We start from the raw sequence: 26,477 nt of genomic DNA on the forward strand, positions 1-26,477 counted from the left end.
GAATGCTTCTAGAGGTAACTGAATTCCTTGTAATTCAATCACAGAGGAAAGCTGCAATTTTATCTCTATATCTCTTTAGAATCTAAATCATGAGTTCAGGAAGGTAACAACAGTGGCTTGGGAAACTCTGATCAACTTGTCAGGACACCTTAATGAAGCTTATGCAATTCTATCCCTATTTTAAAACTTCAGTAAAAATTAACAGTCACAGCTCGTATTTGTATGGAAACTTTATAGTTTACAAAGAGCATTCACATTTGATTATCTGATCCTCACAGCAGCTACCTTTGGAGATGGTTCAAACAGGACACGTCATTACCATCTTAGAAGGAAACTAATAGACCCAGGGACCTGTCCAAGGGCACCCAGGCAGCAAGAAACAGAACCTGGACTTGAACCCTGTTTCTGACTTTGAGTCCTGTGCCCGTTCCATCGGGCATCCTAGGAAGCCGCACATGACTTAGTTCTCCTGAGTGTACTCACTCTCCGTCCAGGGGGGCCTTGGTTTCCAGGAGAGCCCGCTTCACCTTTCAGGCCTACCGTGAGCTGCAGAGAGAAACATACATGAGTTTCCACATCCTCTATCCATGGGGACTCCCTAAGCCCTAATGAGACCTTATAATTGCTTAAAAAAATTTAGAAAAAGCAAAAATAATTCACGTCAAGCAAGGTCCTTACTTTTAATATAAACAGTCATCCTTTTTACTCATAGAACTCAGAGAAGAAATAATTTCCCCAACAGTTCATTGTTGGTGTCTAAAAATACAACTTATTTTTGTATGCCGATTTTGTATCCTGCAACTTTACTGAATTTATTAGTTCTAACAGCTTTTTGATGAAGTCTTTAAGATTTCCTACCTATAAGATCAGTTCAGTTCATGTGAGTTCAGTCACTCAGTCGTGTCCGACTCTTTGCGACCCCATGAATGGCAGCACGCCAGGCCTCCCTGTCCATCACCAACTCCCGGAGTTCACTCAGACTCACATCCATCGAGTCAGTGATGCCATCCAGCCATCTCATGCTCTGTCATCCCCTTCTCCTCCTGCCCTCAATCCCTCCCAGCATCAGAGTCTTTTCCAGTGAGTCAACTCTTCACATGAGGTGGCCAAAGTACTGGAGTTTCAGCTTTAAGATCATATGACTGCAAACAGACACTTCTACTTCTTCCCTTCTCATTAGAATGACTTTTATTTCCTTTTCTTGTGTAATCCCTCTAGCTAGGACTTCCAGTACTATGTTGAATAGGGTAGAGAAAGCAGACACCTTTGTCTTGTACCTGGTCCTAGCAGGAAAGTTTTCAACCTTCCATCATCGAGTGTGATGTTAGTTGCAGATTTTTTGTATGTGACCTTTATTATGTTGATGTATGTTCCTTTTATACCTAATTTGTTAAAAGTTTTTATACGGGAAAGATGCTGAATTTTGTCAAATGTTTTTTCAGCATTTATTGAGATGATTCTATAATTTTTATCTTTAATTCTAAATAGCCATCCTTCAGTTCAGTTCAGTCACTCAGTCATGTCCGACTCTCTGTGATCCCATGAATTGCAGCACGCCAGGCTTCCCCTTCCATCACCAACTCCTGGAGCTTGCTCAAACTCATGTCCATTGAGTCAGTGACTCCATCCAACCATTTCATTTTCTGTCGTCCCCTTCTCCTCCCACCTTCAATCTTTCCCAGCACTGGGGCCTTTTCCAATGAGTCAGTTCTTCTCATCAGGTGGCCAAAGTATTGGAGCTTCAGCATCAGTCCTTCCAATGAATATTCAGGACTGATTTCCTATAGGATTGACTGGTTTGATCTCTTTGCAGTCCAGGGGACTCTCAAGAGTCTTCTCTAACACCACAGTTCAAAAGCATCAATTCTTTGGCGCTCAGCTTTCTTTATGGTCCAACTCTCACATCCATACATGACTACTGGAAAAACTATAGCTTTGGCTATACGGATGTTTGTCAGCAAAGTAATGTCTCTGCTTTTTAATATGCTGCCTAGGTTGGTCATGGCTTTTCTTCCAAGTAATAAGCATCTTTTTAATTCATGGCTGAGGTCACCATTTGCAGTGAGTTTCAGTTCAATTCAGTTCAGTCGCTCAGTCATGTCCAACTCTTTGTGACCCCATGAATCCCAGCACGCCAAGCCTCCCTGTCCATCACCAACTCCCGGAGTTCATTCAAACTCATGTCCATCGAGTCGGTGATGCCATCCAACCATCTCATCCTCTGTCGTCCCCTTCTCCTCCTGCCCCCAATCCCTCCCAGCATTAGGGTCTTTTCCAATGAGTCAACTCTTTGCATGAGGTAGCCAAAGTATTGGAGTTTCAGCTTTAGCATCAGTCCTTTCAAAGAACACCCAGGACTGATCTCCTTTAGAATGGACTGGTTGGATCTCCTTGCAGTCTAGGGGACTCTCAAGAGTCTTCTCCAACACCACAGTTCTAAAGCATCAGTTCTTCGGTGCTCAGCTTTCTAGTCCAACTCTCACACCCCTACATGACTACTGGAAAATCCATAGCCTTGACTAGATGGACCTTTGTTGGCAAAGGAATGTCTCTGCTTTTGAATATGCTATCTAGGTTGGTCATAACTTTCCTTCCAAGGAGTAAGTGTCTTTTAATTTCATGACTGCAGTCACCATCTGCAGTGATTTTGGAGCCCCCAAAAATAAAGTCTGACACTGTTTCCACTGTTTCCCCATCTATTTCCCATGAAGTGATGGGACCAGATGCCATGATCTTAGTTTTCTGAATGTTGAGCTTTAAAACAACTTTTTTACTCTCCTCTTTCACTTTCATCAGGAGGCTTTTGAGTTCCTCTTCACTTTCTGCCATAAGGGTGGTGTCATCTGCATATCTGAGGTTATTGATATTTCTCCCCGCAGTCTTGATTTCAGCCTGTGCTTCTTCCAGCCCAGCGTTTCTCATAATGTACTCTGCATATAAGTTAAATAAGCAGGGTGGCTATATACAGTCTTGACATACTCCTTTTCCTATTTGGAACCAGTCTGTTGTTCCATGTCCAGTTCTAACTGTTGCTTCCTGACCTGCATATAGGTTTCTCAAGAGGCAGGTCAGGTGGTCTGGTATTCCCATCTCTTCCAGAATTTTCCACAGTTTATTGTGATCCACATAGTCAAAGGCCTTGGCATAGTCAATAAAGCAGAAATAGATGTTTTTCTGGAACTCTCTGGCTTTTTTGATGATCCAGCAGATGTTGGCAATTTGATCTCTGGTTCCTCTGCCTTTTCTAAAACCGGCTTAAACATCTGGAAGTTCATGGTTCACGTATTGCTGAAGCCTGGCTTGGAGAATTTTGAGCGTTACTTTATTAGTGAGTTTGTAGCCCCCCAAAATAAAGTCTGTCACTGTTTCCCCATCTATTTGCCATGAAGTGACAGGACCAGATGCCATGATCTTAGTTTTTTGAGTGTTGAGGTTTAAGCCAACTTTTTCACTCCTCTCTTTCACTTTCAAGAGGCTCTTTAAATAGACATTCTTAGTAATTGGTAAACATCCATTTCCTTCCTAGCCTCTTCATCTAGTGACATCCTTTGCTCTGGCACTGGCTGTGCATTTAAATCTAAATCAATTATAAGCTAGAATTAGCATTTTAAAAAGCAAATATAGTAGAGCATGTGGAGATCTAATAAAATCTTGCCATCTTCAAAGGATCAAACAAGAAAAATAATTCCCCACATACATTAGGACATGAGTTGGCTTTATCAGTCCCCATAATTCAAGGTAATGGAAATAGATGCTAATGAAAAATATCCAGCCAGGTGTAAATTGGATCTACTGAATTACATCTCTTTCACAATGTTAATGATCATTGATATAACACTCAATTTTAAAATGAAAGGATGCTTGTCTCAGCGTTTCGTTTTTCAATAACTATAACACTCTGCACTTTGCTATTAGAGCATCTCAACAAACTCCCTTAAAATGAACACCTCAAGTGACCATGGCTCTAGGAATCAGAATAGTCAGAAAATGCTCCAGGACACAGTGGGAAGATGTCAGCTTCTTCACAGTGGAAGATTTCCACTCACAGGGTTAATAATCTGGGCTTTAATATATGTCTTAGAAAAGACTGGAAGACACTGGCATTTATTGGAATAGCTTGTTATCAATCTGCAAAAACTTAAAATAGTTCAGATTCATGCAACCATAGAATTTTGGAGCTCAAAGTGACTTTTGGTGTCCTTAGGTTTAACTCTCATGTTACAGCAATAGAGACCCTGAAAAGTTGTGTTGAAGTTCACGCAGCTAGGAAGTGGCATTTCAGATGACCCTGGGTTGGATTGACAATCCACATTTATAATTATAACATAAAAGCCAGATCTTCAAAGAAATATTTATTATTTCTGCAATTATAGACCACTTACTGTGAATCCCCTAAATCCTTTGGGTCCAGGCCCCCCAGGAATTCCAGGATCACCAGTATCACCCTGAAGATTCAAATATAAGACATCAAGATGTTAAAATGCTTGCTATGAAAATATGAAAATAATTCTCTCCAAACCAAAACCTAATTGATTTTGTAACTATATCACATACTAAACATTAAATATATCTCCTCTTAGCATTTAGAACTAAGTCTAAATGACACACTTAGATATTCCCCAAACTATTTTAATTGTCTGAGAACACAAATATTTATGCATAAAGATAAATCCAATGGCTATTCCATCAGTGACTAAAAATACCTAGAGAGAACTGCTTGAAAATCAAGGAAAACATATGGGGTACTGACTTTATAAAGTACCAAACAACGAATTACTTCCTAAATTCCTGAGTCGTTTTTCAAAAAGTTAAAGGTAAAAACAAATTTATTCTGACTTGGGTGGAAAACTAATTTAGCCCTTAAACAATAAGCTAATTTCACATTTATCTGTAAATTGAAATATGCTAATTTTCTCTTTATCAGCAAATTAGAAAATTGGTCCTTTACAATGAGAACTCCTATCCTAAAAGTTATTTATATCGTCCCTACTTGTACCCTTCTGCACCTAGAAAGAATCTCTTTTGGTAATTCATCATTTAAAAGCACGTTTAAGGGGACTCAAAACTTGGCTATTTTCCTATACTGAGGTTGAGTCAATTAGCTTAGACATTCTATTTTTTCACCCATATTTTCCATCAATGATTGGAAGCCACTCTTCTAGACAGGATAATTTTATTTATTTATGTGACTTTTTTTTGAAGTATAGTTGATTTATGATGTTAGTTTCAGGTGTACAGCAGAGTGATTCAGTTATACACATACACACACATATATATATATTCATTTTCAGATTCTTTTTCCTTAAAAATTTTTACAAAATATTGAGTATAGTTCCCTGTACTATATAGTTGGTTATCTATTTTATACATAGTAGAGTGTGGAGAATCCCATGGACGGAGGAGCCTGGTAGGCTACAGTCCATGGGGTCGGTAAGAGTCGGACACGACTGAGTGACTTCACTTTCACTTTTCACTTTCATGCACTGGAGAAGGAAATGGCAACCACTCCAGTATTCTTGCCTGGAGTATCCCAGGGACAGAGGAGCCTGGTGGGCTGCCGTCTATGGGGTCACACAGAGTTGGACACGACTGAAGCGACTTAGAAGCAGCAGCAGCAGCAGAGTGTATATATTAATCCCAAACTCCTAATTTATCACTCCCCAACTTTCCCCTTTGGTAATCACACATTTGTTTTCTGTGTCTTTAGGTTTATTTTGTAAATAAGCTCATTTGCAAGATTTTTAAAAGAAATCTTATCACAGAATTCCAGTGTATAGAACAAATATAACCTGAGCTACTCTGATTGAACTGGAAGGGGCGTCTGGTCGTAGCCCTTGGAGGTCAAATTCAGGCTGATAGGCAATGAGGAATTCTAGAAGATGTTTGATCAAGAAAGTAACATAACAAAGCTATACCTTGGAAAAAATCAGGTGACATTAGTGTTTTGAACTAACTGAGACAGGTTAAATTTGGAAGTAGGAAACCAATGAGAAGACTCTTGTAATATTTCAGGAAAGAGGAAGTGAAGCCGTGATAATGAAGGGCAAAGAACAATAGCAGAAGCCAAGAGTTTTGCATGAGATCACCAGGGCAGAGAAATCAAGAAAAAGACAAAGGAGTGAACTTGAGAGGGTACCTAGAGGTAGGGTTTCAAGACAAGGAAAATCAGGCAGTGAAGGACATCTTTTCCAATTTAAGGATTCATAGGAGTTAAGTATGGTCCTTTCTTTCATGAAGCTCAGGCAACCAATTATCCTGCCTTTTTTTTTTTTCTGTTTCATTCAGATCTACTGACTTATCCTCCTTCTCATATAGAAGGTCAAGATCACGGCAAGTTTGACAAGTTCATGTGCACCATACCTTTTGGCCCATATCTCCAGGGAATCCTCGTGGACCCTGCAATTTTCAGCAAAGAATATAAATAAATCAACATACCATTTCTATAGTATAACCGTTTCTTCCATTATTAAGTTTGATGGTTAAGAATATGCCTGCAGTGCAGGAGACCTGGGTTTGATCCCTGGGTCGGGAAGATCCCCTGGAGAAAGGAATGGCAACCCACTCCAGTATTCTTGCCTGGAGGATTCCATGGATAGAGGAGCTGGTGGGCTACAGTCCATGAGGTCACAAAGAGCTGGACACAAGTAACAGACTTTCACCAATTAAAGAAATAATCGTTTTCCATATTTACCTTGACTCCTTTTCCTCCCATAGGACCATAGCCTGGGATGCCATAGTCACCCTGTGAACATATGAGTTTATTTCAGTTTCTTAAAAGTGAAAATTAATTGTAACTTATAATGGGGAGATTATGGTGTCAGGAGCAAAGCCCTGGGGACTTCCGGGTAGAGGGGGCCTGACGACCTTGAACTCTTAAAATATGCATGTTGCTTAGTTTTCTGCACTTCCTGGTATGGCTCTGGTACTTCACCAGCCAGCTCTGCTTTTCAGACATTGCAGGAGGCAGAGGGATGGCCATTTAGACTGACAGATCAGTAGTGGTTACTTTCCTGGAAAATTAAGAGCTAGTCCCAAGAACACTGGGTGAGGAATTCCTCAGAGAAGAATTATAAATGGCCAATAAACATATGGAAAATTGTTATCCTCACTAGTAACCAAAGAAATGCAATTTGAAACAGTAATGAGATAAAATTGGTAAAGATGAAGGAAAAAAAGGACAATGACTATTGTTGGTATGTATGCCCTGAAGTGATGACTTTTCCTGAATAACAACAATTCATACCTTGTTAGAATTTTCCTAAGGGCATCTTGCAATAGGATTTAAAGCCTTAATTAAATATGTACATATTCCTTGACCTAGCTATGCTACTTCTAGAAATTTCTTTGTAGAAATTAATTTTGGCTTCATCCAAAAACTTAGTTACATATAAGAATGTTCATTGGTGTGCTATTTAAAACAGTGAAAAACAGAAAGTAAACTGCATATCCAGCAATAAGAAATCGGTCAAATGAGCTAAGGTACATACACATTCAGTAGAATATTTTGAAGCTATTAAAAGCAACACTGAGGGGAAAATGTAATGACTTGGAAATATGCTCATGATACAGTGTTAATAGGGAAAAATAGAAGTTTTTTGGTATCCCAGGATATTAATGTTACATATTGCAAAATGGTGGGGTTATGGGTAATTTTTCTTCCCCATTTCCCATGTTTTATGCTTACCCGATTTTCTACAATATCTATGTGCAACATTTTAATAAACATTATTTTTGAGAAGAAAATAAAATTTTTCCTATATTGGTGGCTCAGTGAGCTACTGAGATCCTGGAACAGCCAGAGATACTAAAACAGATACCCTATTTCTTGATCCTTCTTGATCCTCCCCTCTTCTCATCACTCTGGAGTTTTGCAGGAACTCAAGAGAAATTGGCAGTCCTGACTTGCAACTTACAAGGCCATATATGTTGTTAACATACTGAACTCATCCATTATCCTCTCTGCATTCCACTTTCCTTGTTAACAGCTGTTCTCCCCTTGTTTCAGCAGACAGACCAGCTGCAGAATGAAAGCTGCAGGGAGCCAGAGGAATGTCCTCACATCTTCCTCGGAGGTCCCAAAACATCTTCAGGATGCAGCTGCTTGAACTGATCGTATCAGCCCTCTTCCCTTCACTGAGCCCTCGGAACTGAGACAGGGTGGGGGTTCTTAAACCTCGTACCTGCTTTCCTCGCTGTCCCACTTGCCCCGCTGGCCCTGGATCTCCAGGAATCCCAGGTTCTCCCTAGTGAGTGAGGCAAGAAGAGCTTCAGATCAGTAAAAATCATGCCTGATTTCCACCATAGGACATTCTGTCTGTTTGCTGGGGATACTTTGTGTTCTCCGTGAGGGTCCAGTACTCAGTAAGGAAAGGGAGTGTAGGAAACAATGGATAATGTTCCCAAAGGCGAGTAGGAAACACTAGCACAGCCCAAGGCTGGACTCAGCACTGCTTTCCCATGCCCTAGACAGACTAATGGGGATGGGGAAGAGTGGAAAATTTACTCCAGGGAGAGTGAATTCATTTGCTGATTTATTCACACATCCAGCAATTATTTACTGTCCTGGAAAAGGAACTGTTGAACACAGCTGAGATGGTTCTCCCTCATCAAGAACACTGGTTAGAAGAGAGACAATTAGGCGATTCTACACCACATGATGAAGTTCAGGGTGCCATGGCAGCAGAGAGAAGGGGACTCTAAGTCAGACTTGGTGGGGTTGGCAGGCTGGCTGCCTAAAGGAGGGAAACAGGGATGCTGAGGCTTAAAGTATGAGTTGTGCGAGCTGGAAGAAGGACCAAGGGAGGAATGAGTATGGAAAAGGGAAGGGAAAGTGAAAAGCCGGGGCAGCTACACAGGAGCAAGATGAGGGAGGAAGCTTTAGAATTAAATAGGGTCAAAGAGCCTTCTAAGCTACTTGACCAACCTAGACAGCATATTAAAAGGCAGAAACATTACTTTGCCAACAAAGGTCCATCTAGTCAAAGCTATGGTCTTTCCAGTAGTCATATATGGATGTGAGAGTTGGACTATAAAGAAAGCTGAGCGCAGAAGAATTGATGCTTTTGAACTGTGGTGTTGGAGAAGACTCTTGAGAGTCCCTTGGACTGAAAGGAGGTCCAACCAGTCCATCCTAAAGATCAGTCCTGGGTGTTCATTGGAAGGACTGATACTGAAGCTGAAACTCCAATACTTTGGCCACCTCATGCGAAGACTTGACTCATTGGAAAAGACCCTGATGCTGGGAAAGATTGAGGGCGGGAGGAGGGGACGACAGAGGATGAGATGGCTGGATGGCCTCACCTACTTGATGGACGTGAGTTTGAGTGAACTCAGGGAGTTGGTGATGCACAGGGAGGCCTGGCGTGCTGCAGTCCATGGGGTCACAAAGAGTCAGACACGACTGAGCGACTGAACTGAACTGAACTGAAGCTACTGGAAAGTTTGGAGATTTTCCTTAGGGCCACTGGGAAATTAGGACCAGTGATATAATTTCTGGGACCCACATGGAAGCATGGACCCTTAGCCCAAATGCAAAGACCTTCCAGACGGTGAAAGCGGAGCATGAAGTCAAGCACAGTGCCTTCAAAGTGAGGCCCCCTGTATGACTGAATGGATATCAGGCCCGTGAAGCTGCCCTGGAGGAGGAGCCTAAAGGTTTTGAGCAGGGGAGTGAGATACTGAACAGGCCAGTGGTCTGTTCTCTAGGGATCTCCAGGAAGGACACTTCCAAGAAACAGGTTGAGTTAGACAGAGGACTGCATGCATGAACAGATTTGAGTTCTGACATCCCCCATGTCCCTGGCCGACTCTGCCACAAGTGCCTTGATGCATTCAGAAAACCAGGGAGTTGAGTTTATCAGAGTTGCTTTATGATAGGTGAATAAACCGTGTCTCTCCTAGTGAAATGAGGCGATTTCACAGAGGAAGGAAAAGAATTTATTGCAGAAAATGGGTAGTTGATGGTGCCAGGATCATGTGAAGAATTAACATGAAAATCAAAAAAATGGGGCTCCCCTTTTCTCAGCATTTGAAACCTGTAGGAATTTACCTTTTTCCCCAAAGGACCAGGCCTTCCAACACTCCCTTTCTCTCCCACTGGTCCAGGAGCACCCTGAAAGAAAACAGGAAACACAGATGTTGGCACTGTAGCAACTCATACAAAATCCGTCAGAACAGATTGGCTTTTCTTTGTGTCATTTCTACCGACTTCTTGATACTTGCTTAAGAAGAGACCCAACCTGAAACCAGACGCCTTGGGCTTCAGTCCTGGTTAAAGGAGCCCAAGTCTTAATTTACAGGGATGTGGCTAGTCCAGATGGGGCCTTAGTGAGAAATGAAAATGGCACCCCAGACACAACACACGTTATTTCTGAATGTGGCAACTTTGTAACGAATTGATCTTGCTAGAACAAGACATGGTGCTGTCCTTGTCACTTTTGTGCTCTGCGCCACCCACGTGTGTGAAAAGGATGCTGAATGTGTCCTGAACCTGCAAAGGGGGCCAAAAGGTCTCTCACAAACACGGTGGGAAGATCACTAAGCAAACACAGGTACCCTTGCCTTCTAGACTCTCGCCATCTGCACTGAAAAAGTGAACAGATTCAGAACGTTTTTCATATGAATCTCTTCTCATACACACTCTCATTATTCACCATCAGAAACTCAGGAACCAAGTATCTTCAGGGAATGAATTCAAAGCTGAACTTTGGAATCAAATAAATTTGGGTAGCAAGCGATCTTGGTAGAGTCAGTTTCAAATATCTCTCGTCAATGGAGACAGGCATGGCACAGATAATTTTCAAAAGTTAGAAAAGCCTGAATAATGTATCAGGTTTTTAAATGTTCCTGAGTTAGCGTGATGTGCATTCTCCTAAAGGCTTACTTCAGGCAGATGAAGTAGGTCTGTGCTTTCCGAATCAACCCCAGGGAAGAAGAAGGGGGAATGAACAAGGGATCTGAGCTGTGCTAAGTACTTTTTCCCCATTTTGTCCCAAGTGAATCCTCAAGTGAAAGACTCCACATCTAGATAATATAAAATAATCTCTGGGCGAAGATGTTTTTGAAGCAAGAGGAGAAGGAAGGTTGCAGGCCACTGACAAGACCACCTTAGTCACGCACCTGAGGTCCTTTGCGTCCCTCGCTTCCCTTCTCTCCTTTCCCGCCCGGAGGTCCACTGGCTCCCTATGGTGGTAAAAAAAGAAACAAAATGCAATGAAGTCAATGAAAAGTGACTTTCTTTGCTGCTGCTCTTGAAAGACACGCATGGAAAAGCACCAGTCCAGCCCTTCAAGCAGTTTAACACCATGATTAAGCCTGTCTCGGAAGAGAAGGTGCTGGGAGGTCCAGACTCAGTGGAGCAGCTTTTATGAAGAAATTCCCTGCCTGGGTATAAGACCTTATCCCTCTGTAACGGGTAGAAATGGAAAAGAGACTTGAAGAGGAAATAAAACCCACAGAAGAAGGAAGCGAGACACAAACAATAGGCAGATGGACTCCTTTGATGTGGCAAGTTATTGGGCCAAAGTACTTCTATGTGTAAAAGAGAAAGCAAGTTGTTCTGAGTTAGCACAAAAGGACATTTTCACAGCAGATCTCTATCAGAGGAATTAAAACATATTTTCTGCTGTACTTCCCATCAATTGCTTGGTTCTCATATGGTTCTCTCGCACGGAAGGGGAAACTGGCGGTGCTGGTGCAGCTTCTCATCACCAGAGCAGCAGCTGTAAGATGTTTGGCTTCTCAGGGCAAATGGTGGTCAGAGCCCCTGGCCCACCTTGGTTCACAGCCTGAGCATCATAGAACCCTGGAGCGGCTGAGGTAACATCACTCCTCTCCCGACAAAGGCTAGGGATGCACTGAGGCTGGCTGTCATGTCCAGCTCTTTGCAACCCCATGGACTGCAGCATGCCAGGCCTCCCTGTCCATCACCAACTCCCGGAGCGTGGCTCAAATACATCCATTGAGTCGATGATGCCATCCAACCATCTCATCCTCTGTTGTCCCCTTCTCCTCCTGACTTCAATCTTTCCCAGCATCAGGGTCTTTTCCAGTGAGTCAGTTCTTCTCATCAGGTGGCCAAAGTATTGAAGTTTCAGCTTCAGCATCAGTTCTTCCAATGAATATTCAGGACTGATTTCCTTTAGGATGGACTGGTTGGATGTCCTTGTGGTCCAAGGGACTCTCAAGAGTCTTAACCAACACCACAGTTCAAAAGCATCAATTCTCCAGCACTCAGCATTCTTTATAGTCCAACTCTCACATCCATACATGACTACTGGAAAGACTATAGCTTTGACTAGACAGACCTTTGTCATCAAAGTAATGTTTCTGCTTTTTAATATGCTTTCTAGGTTGGTCATAGCTTTTCCTTCAAGGAGCAAGTGTCTTTTAATTTCATGGCTGCAATCACAGTCTGCAGTGATTTTGAAGCCCAGGAAAATAAAGTCATCCACCGTTTCCACTGTTTCCCCATCTATTTGCCATGAAGTGATGGGACCAGATGCCATGATCTTAGTTTTCTGAGTGTTGAGTTTTAAACCAGCTTTTTCACTCTCCTCTTTCATCAAGAGGTTCTTTAGTTCGTCTTCACTTTCAGCCTTAAGGGTGATATAATCTGCGTATCTGATGTTATTGATATTTCTCCTGGCAATATTGATTCCAGCTTGCACTTCATCCAGCCTGGCATTTCGCATGATGTATTCTGCATATAAGTTAAATAAGCAGGGTGACAATATACAGCCTTGACGTACTTTTCCCTGTTTGGAACCAGTCAGTTGTTCCATGTCCAGTTCTAACTGTTGCTTCTTGACCTGCATACACATTTCTCAGGAGACAGGTAAGGTGGTCTGATATTCCCATCTCCTTCAGAATTTTCCATACTGTATTGTAATCTATATAATCAAAGGCTTTGGCATAATCAATAAAGCAGAAGTATACTTTTTTCCTGGAAATTTCTTGCTTTTTCTATGATTCAACAGATGTTGGCAATTTCATCTCTGGTTCCTCTGCCTTTTCTAAATCCATCTTGAACATCTGGAAGTTCACGGTTCATGTACTGTTGTAGTCTGGCTTGGAGAATTGTGAGCATTATTTTACTAGCATGTGAGATGAATGCAATTGTACAGTAGTTTGAACATTCTTTGGCATTGCTCTTGTTTGGGATTGGAATGAAAACTGACCTTTTCCAGTCCTGTGGCCACTGCTGAGTTTTCCAAATTTGCTGGCATATTGAGTGCAGCACTTTCACAGCATCATCTTTAGGATTTGAAATAGCTCAACTGGAATTCCATCACTTCCACTGGCTTTGTTCGTAGTGATGCTTCCTAAGGCCCACTTGATTTTGCATTCCAGGATGTCTGGCTCTAGGTGAATGATCGTCTAGGTTCGTGACATTACACAGGAGGCAGTGATCAAGACCATACCCAAGCAAAAGAAATGCAAAAAGGCAAAATGGTTGTCAGAGGAGGCCTTACAAACAGGTGAGAAAGAAGAGAAGCAAAAGGCAAAGGAGAAAAAGAAAGATATACTCGTTTGAATGCAGAGTTCCAAAGAATAGCAAGGTGACCAACTCCCCTTGTGCTAAAGCCACTCTCTTGGGTGACCCTGGCATATTTCTGACATGGAAAAGAAAGAGATGTCACAACTCCAACTCCAATGCCCATCTCACTAATGATGTGACTAAGAGAAAATGCAGATGCCTCAAATGGAGCCCTATCAGTGATATCTGGAAGCACTGTCATCTCTTGTAGAGCTAGCTTCAGAAGAGGTGAGTAACAGTTGCCAATTTCTAACTTTCCTTTATGGGAGTCTGTGTTCAGGATCTCACTTAAGTAAAACCAATTTGTTGATCCGGATACTGATTAGTGACAAAGTATTAAGGTCTCAATAATTCATTATGATTAAAATGCAGACACAATGCCAGGTACACACAAGAGCAAGCTTTCCTCATCAGTGAGCTGCAAAAATGGGGCAAAGTCATCTACCTGCAAAAGGAAATGCAGAATCCCTGAGACATGTACCAAGGAGAAGGGCAGGGGCAACTTTATTTTTATACAGAACTACATCTTCCCATCAGAATAGCAGCATTATCATCAGTATTATAAATAATCCAACACACCTGTGATCCTTGCAATCCTTCAGCTCCTGATTCACCTTGAGGTCCAGGTGTGCCCGGTTCCCCCTGATGGATGAGTTCTCAGGGTTAAGATTCTCTTCACACAGTTTCCACATAGGTTTTCTCTTCATAGTACTAGTGCTCCACAGCATGGTACCTGAAACTGTCTCGTCTAACTTGGATCGTGCCCCTCTTGGCCTAGGATTGTACTCTTCCATGCTGTCTAAGGATTGAACTCCGGGCCATTGCTTACTCTAAAACAGAATTTCACTGTCTTGCAGTCGAAGCCCAGGGTGTGTGAACAGCAGAGTCTGCAGAACTGTGCAGGTCCGCTGTCTCTGAGGTGTTCATGAAGGAGGCGTGCCTTACTCTAGGTCTGTCCTATGTCTGGCAGCCTAATTGATGGACACTGGATCCACCAGTTGGGAGGGCTCATATCCAGTGCTCTGCACTTCCTGCAGCACCCTTATCAAATGCTAGCTCATTGGCCCCACCTCCCATAGAGGACAGGAGAGAAAGGCTACTCACCAAGGCACCCTGGACTCCCCTCTGGCCTTCTCTTCCCTGGATCAGAAAAGACAGAGGGTTAGTGAGTGGGTGTCTAGATGGAGACTACTTAGAGGCAATCCGACTTCTCTTGCTCTTGACAGACAGAGTAACAGGCAGCTTGTAGAAATGACTTCCCCGAGCCCCTCTCCAAAGACAAGCTTACACACCAGGCACTTAATTACTAACTAACATTTGGGGGATTGATTGCAAACCAATCTAAAAGTCATTACAGACTCAGCTCTAGGCTAACAACCCTGGCAACTATCTGGGAGGCTGTTTGGAGAATCAGATCATCCCAGAGCACCTGTCTGATGCCCACCCACTCTGGCAAATCCCACAAAGTACTGTCTGCTGATCAGAGGTTTCCTGCCTGAGCACAAGCTGTGCCATATCCTCTGCTCTCTGTCCCAGCCCCTGATCATATCTTAGGGGAGAGTGAAACATCATGACACACAGTGCCCCTCGTGGGCCCAAGGGGTTAGACTCCATGGAATTCTCCAAGAGGGACATGGCCAATGGGGTCCATGTGCTGGTACAATGCCACCATTAGGGTCGTCAGAGAAAAGCTGGCCTGAAGCCAAAATCCAGCTGCACATCTCCAGAAGCAACTTCAAGTTGCCAGGGCAGGCTCTCCACCTAGTGGCTATCTCTGCTTTCCAGAGGGTGGCTAAGCCAGAAGAAGATATCCAAGCCCCAGATCCTAACTTTTTTCCTGAAAAGCTATGATGAGGTCTGTCCTCACCGCTCACCTCCCAGCTCTGCCTCACTGAGTTCCGGAGGGACATCTCACCTATCAATCTACTTTGTGTGGTGATAAAAAACTATGATTACTTCATGTCCAAAACAAATACTTAAAAATATTTTTTTTTCCTACATTCATTTGGAAAGGTAGCCATGAAACGATTGCAGAACAGCTGTTTCTTTCAACTGCCCAGCTCCTGAATCTTCTTAGAATAAACCACCTGACCAAATATCCCCTCCACCGGGTTGGCTAACGATTAGAATTCCTCCACGATTAGAGTACTTGATTTAGGTACTCTTTGCTTATAAAGTGCAAATACCCATTGAGAGAAGCTGCCCTTTGTAATCTGTCAGCTGTTTGATGTGACTCACAGAACTCTTGACAGTTGAAAGTGGAGAAGAACAGTAAATAAAGTTTGAAGTCACTCTTTCATGATGTCGTAATTCTGTCTCCATTAAAAAGCAAGGATAAAATAGCATTCCTTCTGTATTCAGACAGTACAGCACAATGGTTAGGGATGTGTCTTCAGAAGTCAGATGGCTGTGAGCTCAGCCTTGCTCTTTGAAGCCTGGGTGGCACAGAGCAATTGCACAATGAACCTGAGCCTGGCTGGTTAGGAGTGAGACAACCTGGTTCAAACCCCAGCTCCGACATTCACTACCTGTTCTAATCCTGGCCAGTTTGTCCAGGGTCTCTTGCTTTTTCTCATCTGTAAAATGGCTATAATCATAATTTCTACTTGATAGATTTGTTACGAGGATTAAACAAATTAATATTTGAAAATGACTTGAACTGGACCAGGCACAAATTAGATGCTCTAGAAGTATAAATACTATTATCTATAAGCATTCCTTGTGCCTGATGGGCCAAAGGCAATGGGCCTGGAAGAAAAATGTGTTAGTCACTCAGGCATGTCCAACTCTTTGTAACCCCATGGACTATAGTCCACCAGGCTCCTCTGTGCATGGAATTCTCCAGGCAAGAATACTGGAGTGGGTTGCCATTTCCTTCTCCAGGGGATCTTCCTGGCTCAGGGATTGAACCCAGGCCTCCTGCATTGCAGGCAGATTCTTTACTATCTGAGCCACCACGGAAGCCCCCAAATGGGCCTGGAACATGTTTTCAAATGGTCTGGTTCTTAGTACACAGATCCATTGCTTTCTCAAGAGCTGGGGCAGCAATTCAATTTAAATAGATTGAAATTGTGTCACCCAAGAGATGTCTTAGGTTTGCTTGTGTTTTTAGCATTTGTCATCCATTTAAGATCCTCTGACCATCAGAGAGAATTCTAGCCTTCACTGGAAAGGTGAAAGAGAAGTAGAAAAGCCACTGCTTTATATCCATCCATGTTGCCTTGTTTAATTCAAGAGGAAAGAGGTTAGAGGAGGAGATGGGCGGGGAAGTAGGTGAGGATGGCAGAAACAAGCTGAGCCGCCTGTCTATGCAGTGACTTAAAGTCAATGGTTGGTTTGTCCAAGTAGTAATCCTTTAACTGGCTCCACCACCTCTTTTTTTAAAAGGTGCTGATTGATGGTGACTGCTATAAAGCTGTTTCAAACCAACAAAACTACATGTTTATCTTTAAGATTTATAGCATTTGGTTCATCTTGCTGATCTCCTGCTTCCTCTGATTAATTTCAATTATCTTGTGTGGAGAGGAGGGCAACGTCCCAAAGAATTTCACTAGTAGCATTGGGAGGCCTAAGTCATCCAGCGGGAGACCTTTTCCCTTAAGAACTGAGTCAAGATAAACAAAGGCAGGAGGAATTAAAACATTCACCCGTTATCTCTCCCAGAGAGAGAGGCAAAAGCCACAGCTTTCAAAGTGGCAGGAAGATTCCAAATTTATAACAGAAAAGGAAGCCAAGTGTTTCCAGTATTCCCTTGACCAAAACCCAGGACCAAATCTAGGATACTGTATGTCATTTCTTTTTACTATCTCCGTCTGAGTGCACGATGAGTGGGTTTCTAATACATTATAAACATACTCTCTAATTTCAGTAGTCCACAAAGGGAAAGTGGTTTCTTGGCTGTTCTTTAAAAAGAAGGGGAGATCCAACATTTCTGTCTTCAGCTTGATCTCACACGAAATGTGCGCAGCATCTCAAGGTTGCCACTGGCTCAGCCCTAATCGCCAATGTTCTGGTTTATTCAGGAAGAATTTATTATTATCTGTGATGTATCTTTCCCACTGGTGTTATACGAAGAGGAAGAGAGTATATCTGAGTGTTAGTCGCTCAGTCATGTCCGACTCTTTGCGACCCCATGGACTGTAGCCAGCCAGGCTCTTCTGTCCATGGGATTATTCCAGGCAAGAATATTGGAGTGGGTTGCCATTTCCTTCTCCAGGGGGTCTTTCTGACCTAGGGATTGAACCGGATCTCCTGCACTGCAGGTAGATTCCTTACCTTCTGAGCGACCAGGGAAGATATATATTTCTTAATGTTCTTTAAAAAGCTCAAAGAGGCTGAGCTACTGGAGGAGGATTTTTATATGAAAATCATTGGCTCTCTCCAAAGGCATTTAAAAGCTTCCAGAAGGTGGAAAGGGGAAAACACACCATCACAATGTTTCTCAACCAGGAGCAATTTGCCGCCCATCATGATTCTCGACTGAAATCTGGCAAGATCTGCAGACATTTTTGGATGCCACAACTCAGGAAAGTGGGTGCTACTGATCTCTAGTGTGTAGAGACCAGGGATGCTGCAAAATATCATATAATGCATAGGAAAGCCCCTCAAAACAAAGAATTGTGAAAGTGAAAGTTGCTCAGTCGTGTCCAACTCTTTGTGAGCCCAAGGACTATACAGTCCATGGAATTCTCCAGGCCAGAATACTGGAGTGGGTAGCCTTTCCCTTCTCCAGGGGCTCTTCCCAGCCAGGGATCAAACCCATGTCTCCCACATTGCAGGTGGGTTCTTTAGCAGCTGAGCCACAAGGGAAGCCCAAGAATACTGGAGTGGGTAGCCTATCCCTTCTCCAGTGGATTTTCCCAACCCAGGAATAGAACGGGAGTCTCCTGCATTGCAGTTGGATTCTTCACCAACTGAGCTATCTTGACCCCGAATGACAACAGTGTCAAGATAGGACTCTTGGATCAGTTGACTGCAGGGACACATATTCTGAATGCCTCTGTGGCATCTTCAGGTGATAAGGAGGGACAATAAATGTCCATGGAAATACTTACCCTGCTCCCTCTGGAGCTAGGACTGCCTTGCGTCCCTTTCTGCCCGGTTCTACCCTGGAAAGAAAATCGTTCCCCCAAGATCATAAGGCAAAAGATTCTGAAGAAGTGACAAAGGCATCAGCATAACAACATCAAGTACCATTAAACTGAACAGATGCGTCATGCCAGAATATTTCTGCATATTAACCCTATTGGGTATACATGTATTAAAGAGGAAAATGATATCACAACATGCATTGCTATGACTAGTTTCCCCATATAATAATATCACCTGCCAGAAATGTGATGATTTTCCCCATAGAGATGTTAGCTACTACAGGCATGCCTGATTTTAAGAAAATAAGGCTCTCTTAAACTTAGGAGTGATTGTTCAATTATAAAAAAGGGTTATGTATTTTACTAAATAATTTAGGCTTTAAGAAAGCCTCAGCTCCATAACAGAATTAATCAACTCATATACATTAAATAGATCCAATTACTTGTCTTCCTTGTTCTCCTTTGGAGCCCTTTTGTCCTTTGATGGTACTGCTTTGTCCTGGATTACCCTAGAGGAAGATTTAAAAAGTACTTTAGAATCAAGAAATATCAGCCTTTTTTTTTCTCAAAATAGTACAATGTTCAAGAACTAAGCTAATCTGGGCTAAATAATGAGAGGTGGGAGAAAATTCTCCATATTTGAAACACAATTTTTTTTTAAAGATGAAAGTAAATCTGAAGGAGGCTTAGTGAGAAATGAAGAGTTACGAGTGCTAGCTGAGCTCACAGTGGTTCTCCCTCCTCTATACTGGCAGCTTCACTAGTGCACCCATCCAGACAGGCCCATGACACTCACTCAAAGACGTAGCAAGACTCCCCTGTAATCGAGTCTGCATGAGGGAATCTACAGGATTGAAAACTCAGTAAGCAAAATTATGGAAATTTCGTTCCCAAAGGAACTTGAAAGTCTGAAAATGAATAAGATGGAATTTTTGTTCCCATCTCTGAGTTTTTTATATATAATCAGCCCAGACCATATGCAGGCTTACCTCAACCAAATAAGCCTCAGTCAATACCTACTACACCCCTCCCAAGTCATGTGTTTGCCTACAAGTGAGAGGAAACACAAGAGAAAAAAAGACAGGAAATGTGGAGTAACTACACAATTCACGACCATCTGGGCCCCAGAAACTTACAGGATCCCCTGGGAAACCCTTGTCCCCATATCCCCCAGGGAGGCCTCTGGAACCTGGGCTGCCCTGAAAGAAAAATAAATAAAATGAGCTCCAAGTTAGCTTGCAGGAGGGTGTTAAAATATCAAGTGTTGTGGCGACTGTAGGGGAGAAAATCCATCAGACGAAATGATTCACATTCCTCTCTCCCAGCTAGATTCTTTTCAGCCTCTCAAGCAGAACCAAGCCCAGTTTGAAACCTACGGTCAGGACTATTTATAATGAGGCTGAGAAAAGGTAAAAATTCTCATGGTCTAGCACCGCCCTCTAGAACCTTCTGCAGAGATGGAGAGGTTGTCCATCCACACTCTCCAGTACACTAGCCCCTGGCCATCGATGGCCGTCAAGCACACGACAGGAGAGCAGAAGTTTTCGTTTTAGTTAACTTGAATAAATCTGACATCCTGGAGCCAGAGCCACGGTGAGACAAACAAGATACCAAGGGTACAACATTTGGGCAGGCACCCACTCTACATCACTCTGAGAATAAGTGCTTCAGTAAATTTTGCACGCCAGGACCTCACTCCAGCCTGGACCCTATTACATCCTTAATGTGTCTTTTGTCTGTTGCTTCATTTGAAGGCTTCAGCACTTCTCACCCTGATTACTACAGATCCACCTCTCATCTTTGCCTTGCATCTATGTCATCCCCAACACATCCTCCACGCTACCATCATGCAATAGTTCTAAATTGCTTCATTTGAAGGCTTCAGCACTTCTCACCCTGATTACTACAGATCCACCTCTCATCTTTGCCTTGCATCTATGTCATCCCCAACACACCCTCCACGCTACCGTCATGCAATAGTTCTAAAAATGCAAATTGGATCGTGACCTCCTTGCTTAAAATCTTTTAAGGCTCCACATTCCCAATGATTGTGATCCAGACGGCTTCTCCTTGGCTCACCAGTGCCTTTCCCAGCTCTTCCCAACTCCTTTTGAACCCCAGCTCCCTCCATCTGAACCCTAACGCTCATAACAGGCAGAACAACTTTCAGGGCCCCCCCAAGCCTCCGTGTCTTTGCTTAAATGGATGGATAAGAAAGTTGTGGTGCATATACACAATGGAATATTACTCAGCCATTAAAAATAACACATTTAAATCAGTTCTAATGAGATGGATGAAATTGGAGCCTACTATACAGAGTGAAGTCAGAAAGAAAAGCACTGATACAGGAACGATGACCTTATATGCAAGACAGCAAAAGAGAATAGACTTTTGGACTCTGTGGGAGAAGGGGAGGGTGAGATGATTTGAGAGAATAGCACTGAACCATGTATATTGCCATATGTGAAATAGATGACCAGTGCAAGTTCAATGCATGAAGCAGGCCACTCAAAGCCAGTGCCCTGGGACAACCCAGAGGGATGCAGTGGGGAGGGAGGTGAGGGGGCTTCAGGATGGGGGATGCATGTACACCATGGCTGAGTCATGTCAGTGTATAGCAAAAACCACCACAATATTGTAAAGCAATTAGCCTCCAATTAAAATTTTAAAAAACCGCTCCCTCTGTCTGGAATGCCCCCTCTCCACGTCTTGCTAATTCCTATTCATCTTCAGTTCAGGGATCATTTCCTCCAGAAAGATTTCCTGCACTCCCTCCCCACTGTTCTCTGGGACCACACAGTCGCCTATAACATGATCCCAACCACATCCTGCGTTCCATTAGCTACTGATATCTCTGTCTTCCCAACCACACCAAAGGATCCCTGAGGACAAGGACAGTCTGGTTAATCTATGAGTCTTCTGTACATAACTCAGTGCCTGACGCACGCCAGGTATTCAAAGTATTTAATAAATAAGTGAATCAGAACATAAAAGGAGAGCTGCTTGGAACCAAAGAGGCACACATTAATGAGTGTTGAAGTGAACTGAAAATAAATAAACATGTATATATATATATATATATGTATATATATATATATGTATGTATCATTGTGATTTGCTATATCAAGTCCACCAAAATAATTCTGTCTCATTCTCTTGCTTTTTTTTTTTTTTTTGGATGCAATAAAGAAAACAAATTGCTGACCGGCAAATGGATTCACTTGCAGACTTCCGAAAAGATTCTTGCAAGCAGATTGCAATCTTGCAAAAGATTCTTGCTCACAGGTTCTTGCAAGCCTTGGATCTTTCTAGCTTGGAAATTCTTGAAAATCGCATAGTTACCCACTTGCCCCAAATGGGGATGCACCATCTATTCAGTGGTAATAGGCTTCACTGTATGCCAGTCAGATGTCCACTTTCTTCCTCCTAACCTCTGACACACTACAGTTAAGACTACCTCTAATGCCAAATTCTCCTTCTTTGATGTATGAAAAAGTGTTACCTGGGAACCTGGATCACCTTTTTCTCCCTTTTTCCCAGGAAGTCCATGAAAGCCCTGAAAGAAGACAAAGCAAACGAAATTCCCATTAAAGAGATACATTGATCTGATGATGATTTTGTGGCACTTGAAGAAAAATGGCTTACCTCTTCCCCATCCAGTCCATCAATCCCATCATCTCCGTGTTCTCCCTGAAAGACAGATAAGGCAGATCTTTGCCACCTAATGGCAAATTAAGGAAGTCAAATTTGACTGAGAAGTAACCACACGTACCTTATATCCAGAAAATCCTCTGGCTCCCTGTAAAAGATTAAATATCTCTCGTTGGCATGTCAAAGACCGAACGTGGATTCACAGCCTATTGAGGTGGGAAGGGGCTGCTTCCATTAAGAGTGTCTGTGTATTCCTTTAGTTACTTTTGGTTATACAGCCACAGAAAGGTTATGGGTGGAATTTAATTAATGCTTATAATTTCTTGAAATGACTAAAGAGACTTAATCTGCAGAGGAAGAAACTAACATATAATTAGAGACAGGGAAAGTGGGAGGAGGGATGGAAGAGAGAGGGAATGGAGGAGAGACAGAAGATGCCATAGGGAACTTAAAATGAAACATTTACCTTTTGACCTGGCTGCCCTGGACATCCTGCATTCCCTCTGTTTCCTTGGGGTCCAATTTCTCCTCGAGCTCCCTAGGGAAAGGTACCCAAACAGATATCCATAGTGATTCTTTTGCCAGAAAGCTGCCAGCCGTTTACTCTTCCAGAGTGAAGCCAGAACAGGGCACTCTGAGCTCCAGTTAAAGCAAAATCCCCTGCACACTGGTTCGTTAAGTCTGTTTTTCCCCTGGATTCAAACATTTTCCCTTCAGTGCTTCTGTACAGATCCGAGACCACACTAACATGTGACGTGAGCTCAGTTGCTTCCCTGCCCTCAACAGAAAGCACAGCTAAAGGTCTGAAGTCACATCACTTGCAGCCACATTTCAAATGTTCCCCTGACACATGTTGGCCCTGACATCTTGCCCAGGCCCCAACCATCCTGGAAAAATCACCATGCTCATGGCAGAGAAGCAAGTTGGTTCCAGGGGACAGGAGCTGAGCAGAAGCAGCTAATCAGAAGTGACACTGCCTCAAGCCAGTGCTCACAGGAAGGACTCCCCAGTTAAAGAACCCCCAAATTAGAACATCCACACAGGGAAGCGCACCCAAGGTCAGTGGCCTGTGCATCTCTCATTAGTCCAGCTTCTCCTGGAAATATTTAAAATACAGGTAAGGGCTGGAATGGGCTTCCCTGGTGACTCAGATGGTAAAGAATCTGCCCGAAATGCAGGAGATTTGGGTTCAATCTCTGGGTTGGGAAGATCCCCTAGAGAAAGGAAAGGCTGCCCACTCCAGTATTCTTCCCTGGAGAATCCCATGAGCAGAGGAGCCTAGTGGGCCACAGTCCATGGGGTCGCAAAGAGTCAGGCACGACTGAAGCAACTTAGCACGCATGCACTCACAAGGGCTAGAATAAAATGAGTCGCAAGAAAAGAATAATACTGTGTTTCCTGAGAGCTGGAATCCCCAACTGTCTCTTTCCCCATTGTGTCCTGGAGGCTTGGCTCAGATCTGGGTGCACAGAAGGTGCTCGTGGTTTGCTGTGTGGATAAATACTAGCAGTGAACTTAGTTCTCTCCCTCCCGGTAGGTGAGAGGAGAGGCAATTTTCCTTTCACTGCTTTGCTTTCTTTCTTTTTAATGAGGATTGTTTGCAGTAAAAGCAGGAGGCCTCACCCATGGCCGCAGGTTGCTGAAAGTGAAAGTGAACGAAAGTGGCTCAGTTGTGTCTGACTCTTTGCAACTCCATGGACTGTGGCCAGCCAGGCTCCTCTGTCCACGGGATTCTCCAGGCCAGAACACTGGAGTGGGTAACCTTTCCCTTCTCCAGGGGATCTCCCCAAACCCAGGGATAGAACGCAGGTCTCCCGCATTGCAGGTGATAAGAGGAACCAAAATGTCCCTGCTGTTTGGACTCAGCCAGCTGCAGGCTCACAGTCGGGCAGCGGGTGACACTCTTCCCCTCACTCAAATCCTGACTGGCTCAGTCAGCTCCATAATCCCTCCACAGGTACAGGGTGGGTAAACTATAGTCTTAGAGAAATTTATAAGTTGACAGACAGGAAACCAAGGGTCAAGAACTTAACATATCTTATTAAGGTTTCACGTCTAGGTCAGCCTTGGGCCATCCGACGCTGGAGGCTGTGCTTTCACAACTTGCTATGCAGACAACTGGATACCTCCTGAACTTTCCCATCCCAGTGGAGCTACCCAAGTGGTTTCCATTCCTCCAAATCCATTTTTATAATTTAATTGATGAACCAAGAGAGAGTTACGGTTTGGGAGTCAACGACTGATGTTCAAAAGCCTTGCGCAGCGTAGGACCATGACACCATATTTGGGGGTGCTTTGCCCACTTCTCTTTCCACACTGGAAGCACTGGGCTGCCGGTCCAGAGACACCCGCTCAGCCTTCACCCTACGCGGGGGCAGAGGGAGGGTGCCCAGTTCCTTGCCACCCGCCAAAAATGTGCCGGGCACAACATAGGAGACTCTGCTCCCTTCTTCCCCCAAAAGTAGATTCAGCAAGTGCCTCGTGACGCAGACAAAGAGAAGGGGGGAAAAGGCAACCCACCCCACCCCTCAAACTCAAAAGGCATATAAACAAAACCCCACTATTCCTTCTGGAGAATAAAGCTTTTTTAATGGAAAAGGAAAGAGTGTGGTGGGCGGCGAGTCACAAAACTTACAGGCTCTCCCTCCTCTCCCCTGTGTCCTCTGCTGCCTTTCACACCTGGAGAGCCCTGCGGGGAAAGAGAAAAACCCATCTTAGTCATCCTTCATCAACTCAGACCTGTTACATTAGGCATTTCAGGCAAGTCCCTCCCTCCAGCCTAGCTGTGGTTTTGCAGGCGCGGCTGTGAGTTTGGGGAGAGCTGGACAAGCGCTGGGGCTGGCTTTGGTCCTGGCTCTCGGCTCTGAAGCTCTCTGCAGAGGCAGCCCTCCCGATGTCTCCAGAAGGCTGGGTTTGGACTGCCCCCTGCCACATCCTTCAGGGCCAGGTCTGTGCCTGGGGGGTTGCATGGAGGATAGCAGTGTCCACCACGACCCCTTCAGCAGGCAAACTGAGAACATTTCCAAAGACATCACTTTACTTTCTTCCTTTTTTTTTTTTTTTTTTTTTGAGGACAAGAAGGAGCCTTCTCCCTATCAGCTCTATCTGCTGTAATCTGCTATCTTCTCTCCCTCCCTTGTTTCATTGTCTCCTGGTTTATGTTTGGCAAGGATCTCACTTGAGGTCTGCTTTCCTCACCCTCTAACACAGATCCCCACTGTCTGCTCAGTACACTGGGAGGTTGCACTCTTGGAATAGAATTCTAGTCTCCAGCAACATAATAAGAAAGGAAACTGTGCTAAACAAAACATCGTAACTCAGTAAAAAGTCCAGGGGAGGGATAAATTAGGAGTTTGGGATTAATATATACACACTTCTATGAATAAAATAGGTAAAAAATAAGGTCCTACTGGATAACACTGGGAACTCTACTCAATATTTTGTAATAATCTATAATGCAAAAGAGTTATTGAAAAACAATACACATACATGTGTATGAATCACCATGCTGTATGCCTGAAATGAACACATCATTGCAAAACAACTGTATTTCCATAAAAATATACTCAGTTCAGTTCAGTCACTCAGTCGTGTCCAACTCTTTGCAACCCCATGAATCGCAGCACGCCAGGCCTTCCTGTCTATCACCAACTCCCAGAGTTCACTCAAAGTCACGTCCATCAAGTCGGTGATGCCATCCAGCCATCTCATCCTCTGTCATCCCCTTCTCCTCCTGCCCCCAATCCCTCCCAGCATCAGAGTCTTTTCCAATGAGTCAACTCTTCACATGAGGTGGCCAAAGTATTGGAGTTTCAGCTTTAGCATCATTCCTTCCAAAGAACACCCAGGACTGATCTCCTTTAGAACGGACTGGTTGGATCTCCTTGCAGTCCAAGGGACTCTCAAGAGTCTTCTCCAACACCACAGTTCAAAAGCATCAATTCTTCGGTGCTCAGCTTTCTTCACAGTCCAACTCTCACATCCATACATGACTACTGGAAAAACCATAGAATTGACTAAACAGACCTTTGTTGGCAAAGGAATGTCTCTGCTTTTGAATATGCTATCTAGGTTGGTCATAACTTTCCTTCCAAGGAGTAAGCGTCTTTTAATTTCATGGCTACAATCACCATCTGCAGTGATTTTGGAGCCCAGAAAAATAAAGTCTGACACTGTTTCCACTGTTTCCCCATCTATTT

General features: G+C 43.4%; 1 protein-coding gene across 2 annotated transcripts in view; it reads right to left on the reverse strand.

The window, feature by feature from the left end:
- The window catches only part of COL6A5 (collagen type VI alpha 5 chain), a 155,850-nt gene that overhangs the window by 68,280 nt on the left and 61,093 nt on the right, over nt 1-26,477 (reverse strand). For both annotated transcript variants that reach the window (XM_027549097.1, XM_027549107.1), the window contains exons 13-29: nt 24,914-24,967; nt 22,745-22,816; nt 22,400-22,426; nt 22,273-22,317; nt 22,130-22,183; nt 19,764-19,826; nt 19,071-19,136; nt 18,592-18,645; nt 14,642-14,677; nt 14,117-14,179; nt 11,119-11,181; nt 10,049-10,111; nt 8,181-8,243; nt 6,692-6,742; nt 6,361-6,396; nt 4,383-4,445; nt 484-546 (exon numbers count right to left, since the gene is read on the reverse strand). In XM_027549097.1, the coding sequence (XP_027404898.1) occupies nt 484-546; nt 4,383-4,445; nt 6,361-6,396; nt 6,692-6,742; nt 8,181-8,243; nt 10,049-10,111; nt 11,119-11,181; nt 14,117-14,179; nt 14,642-14,677; nt 18,592-18,645; nt 19,071-19,136; nt 19,764-19,826; nt 22,130-22,183; nt 22,273-22,317; nt 22,400-22,426; nt 22,745-22,816; nt 24,914-24,967 (936 nt within the window). The remainder of the gene's footprint in view (nt 1-483; nt 547-4,382; nt 4,446-6,360; nt 6,397-6,691; nt 6,743-8,180; nt 8,244-10,048; nt 10,112-11,118; nt 11,182-14,116; nt 14,180-14,641; nt 14,678-18,591; nt 18,646-19,070; nt 19,137-19,763; nt 19,827-22,129; nt 22,184-22,272; nt 22,318-22,399; nt 22,427-22,744; nt 22,817-24,913; nt 24,968-26,477) is intronic.

The sequence above is a fragment of the Bos indicus x Bos taurus genome, chromosome 1, assembly GCF_003369695.1.
Source record: "Bos indicus x Bos taurus breed Angus x Brahman F1 hybrid chromosome 1, Bos_hybrid_MaternalHap_v2.0, whole genome shotgun sequence".
NCBI classification, from domain to species: domain Eukaryota; kingdom Metazoa; phylum Chordata; class Mammalia; order Artiodactyla; family Bovidae; genus Bos; species Bos indicus x Bos taurus.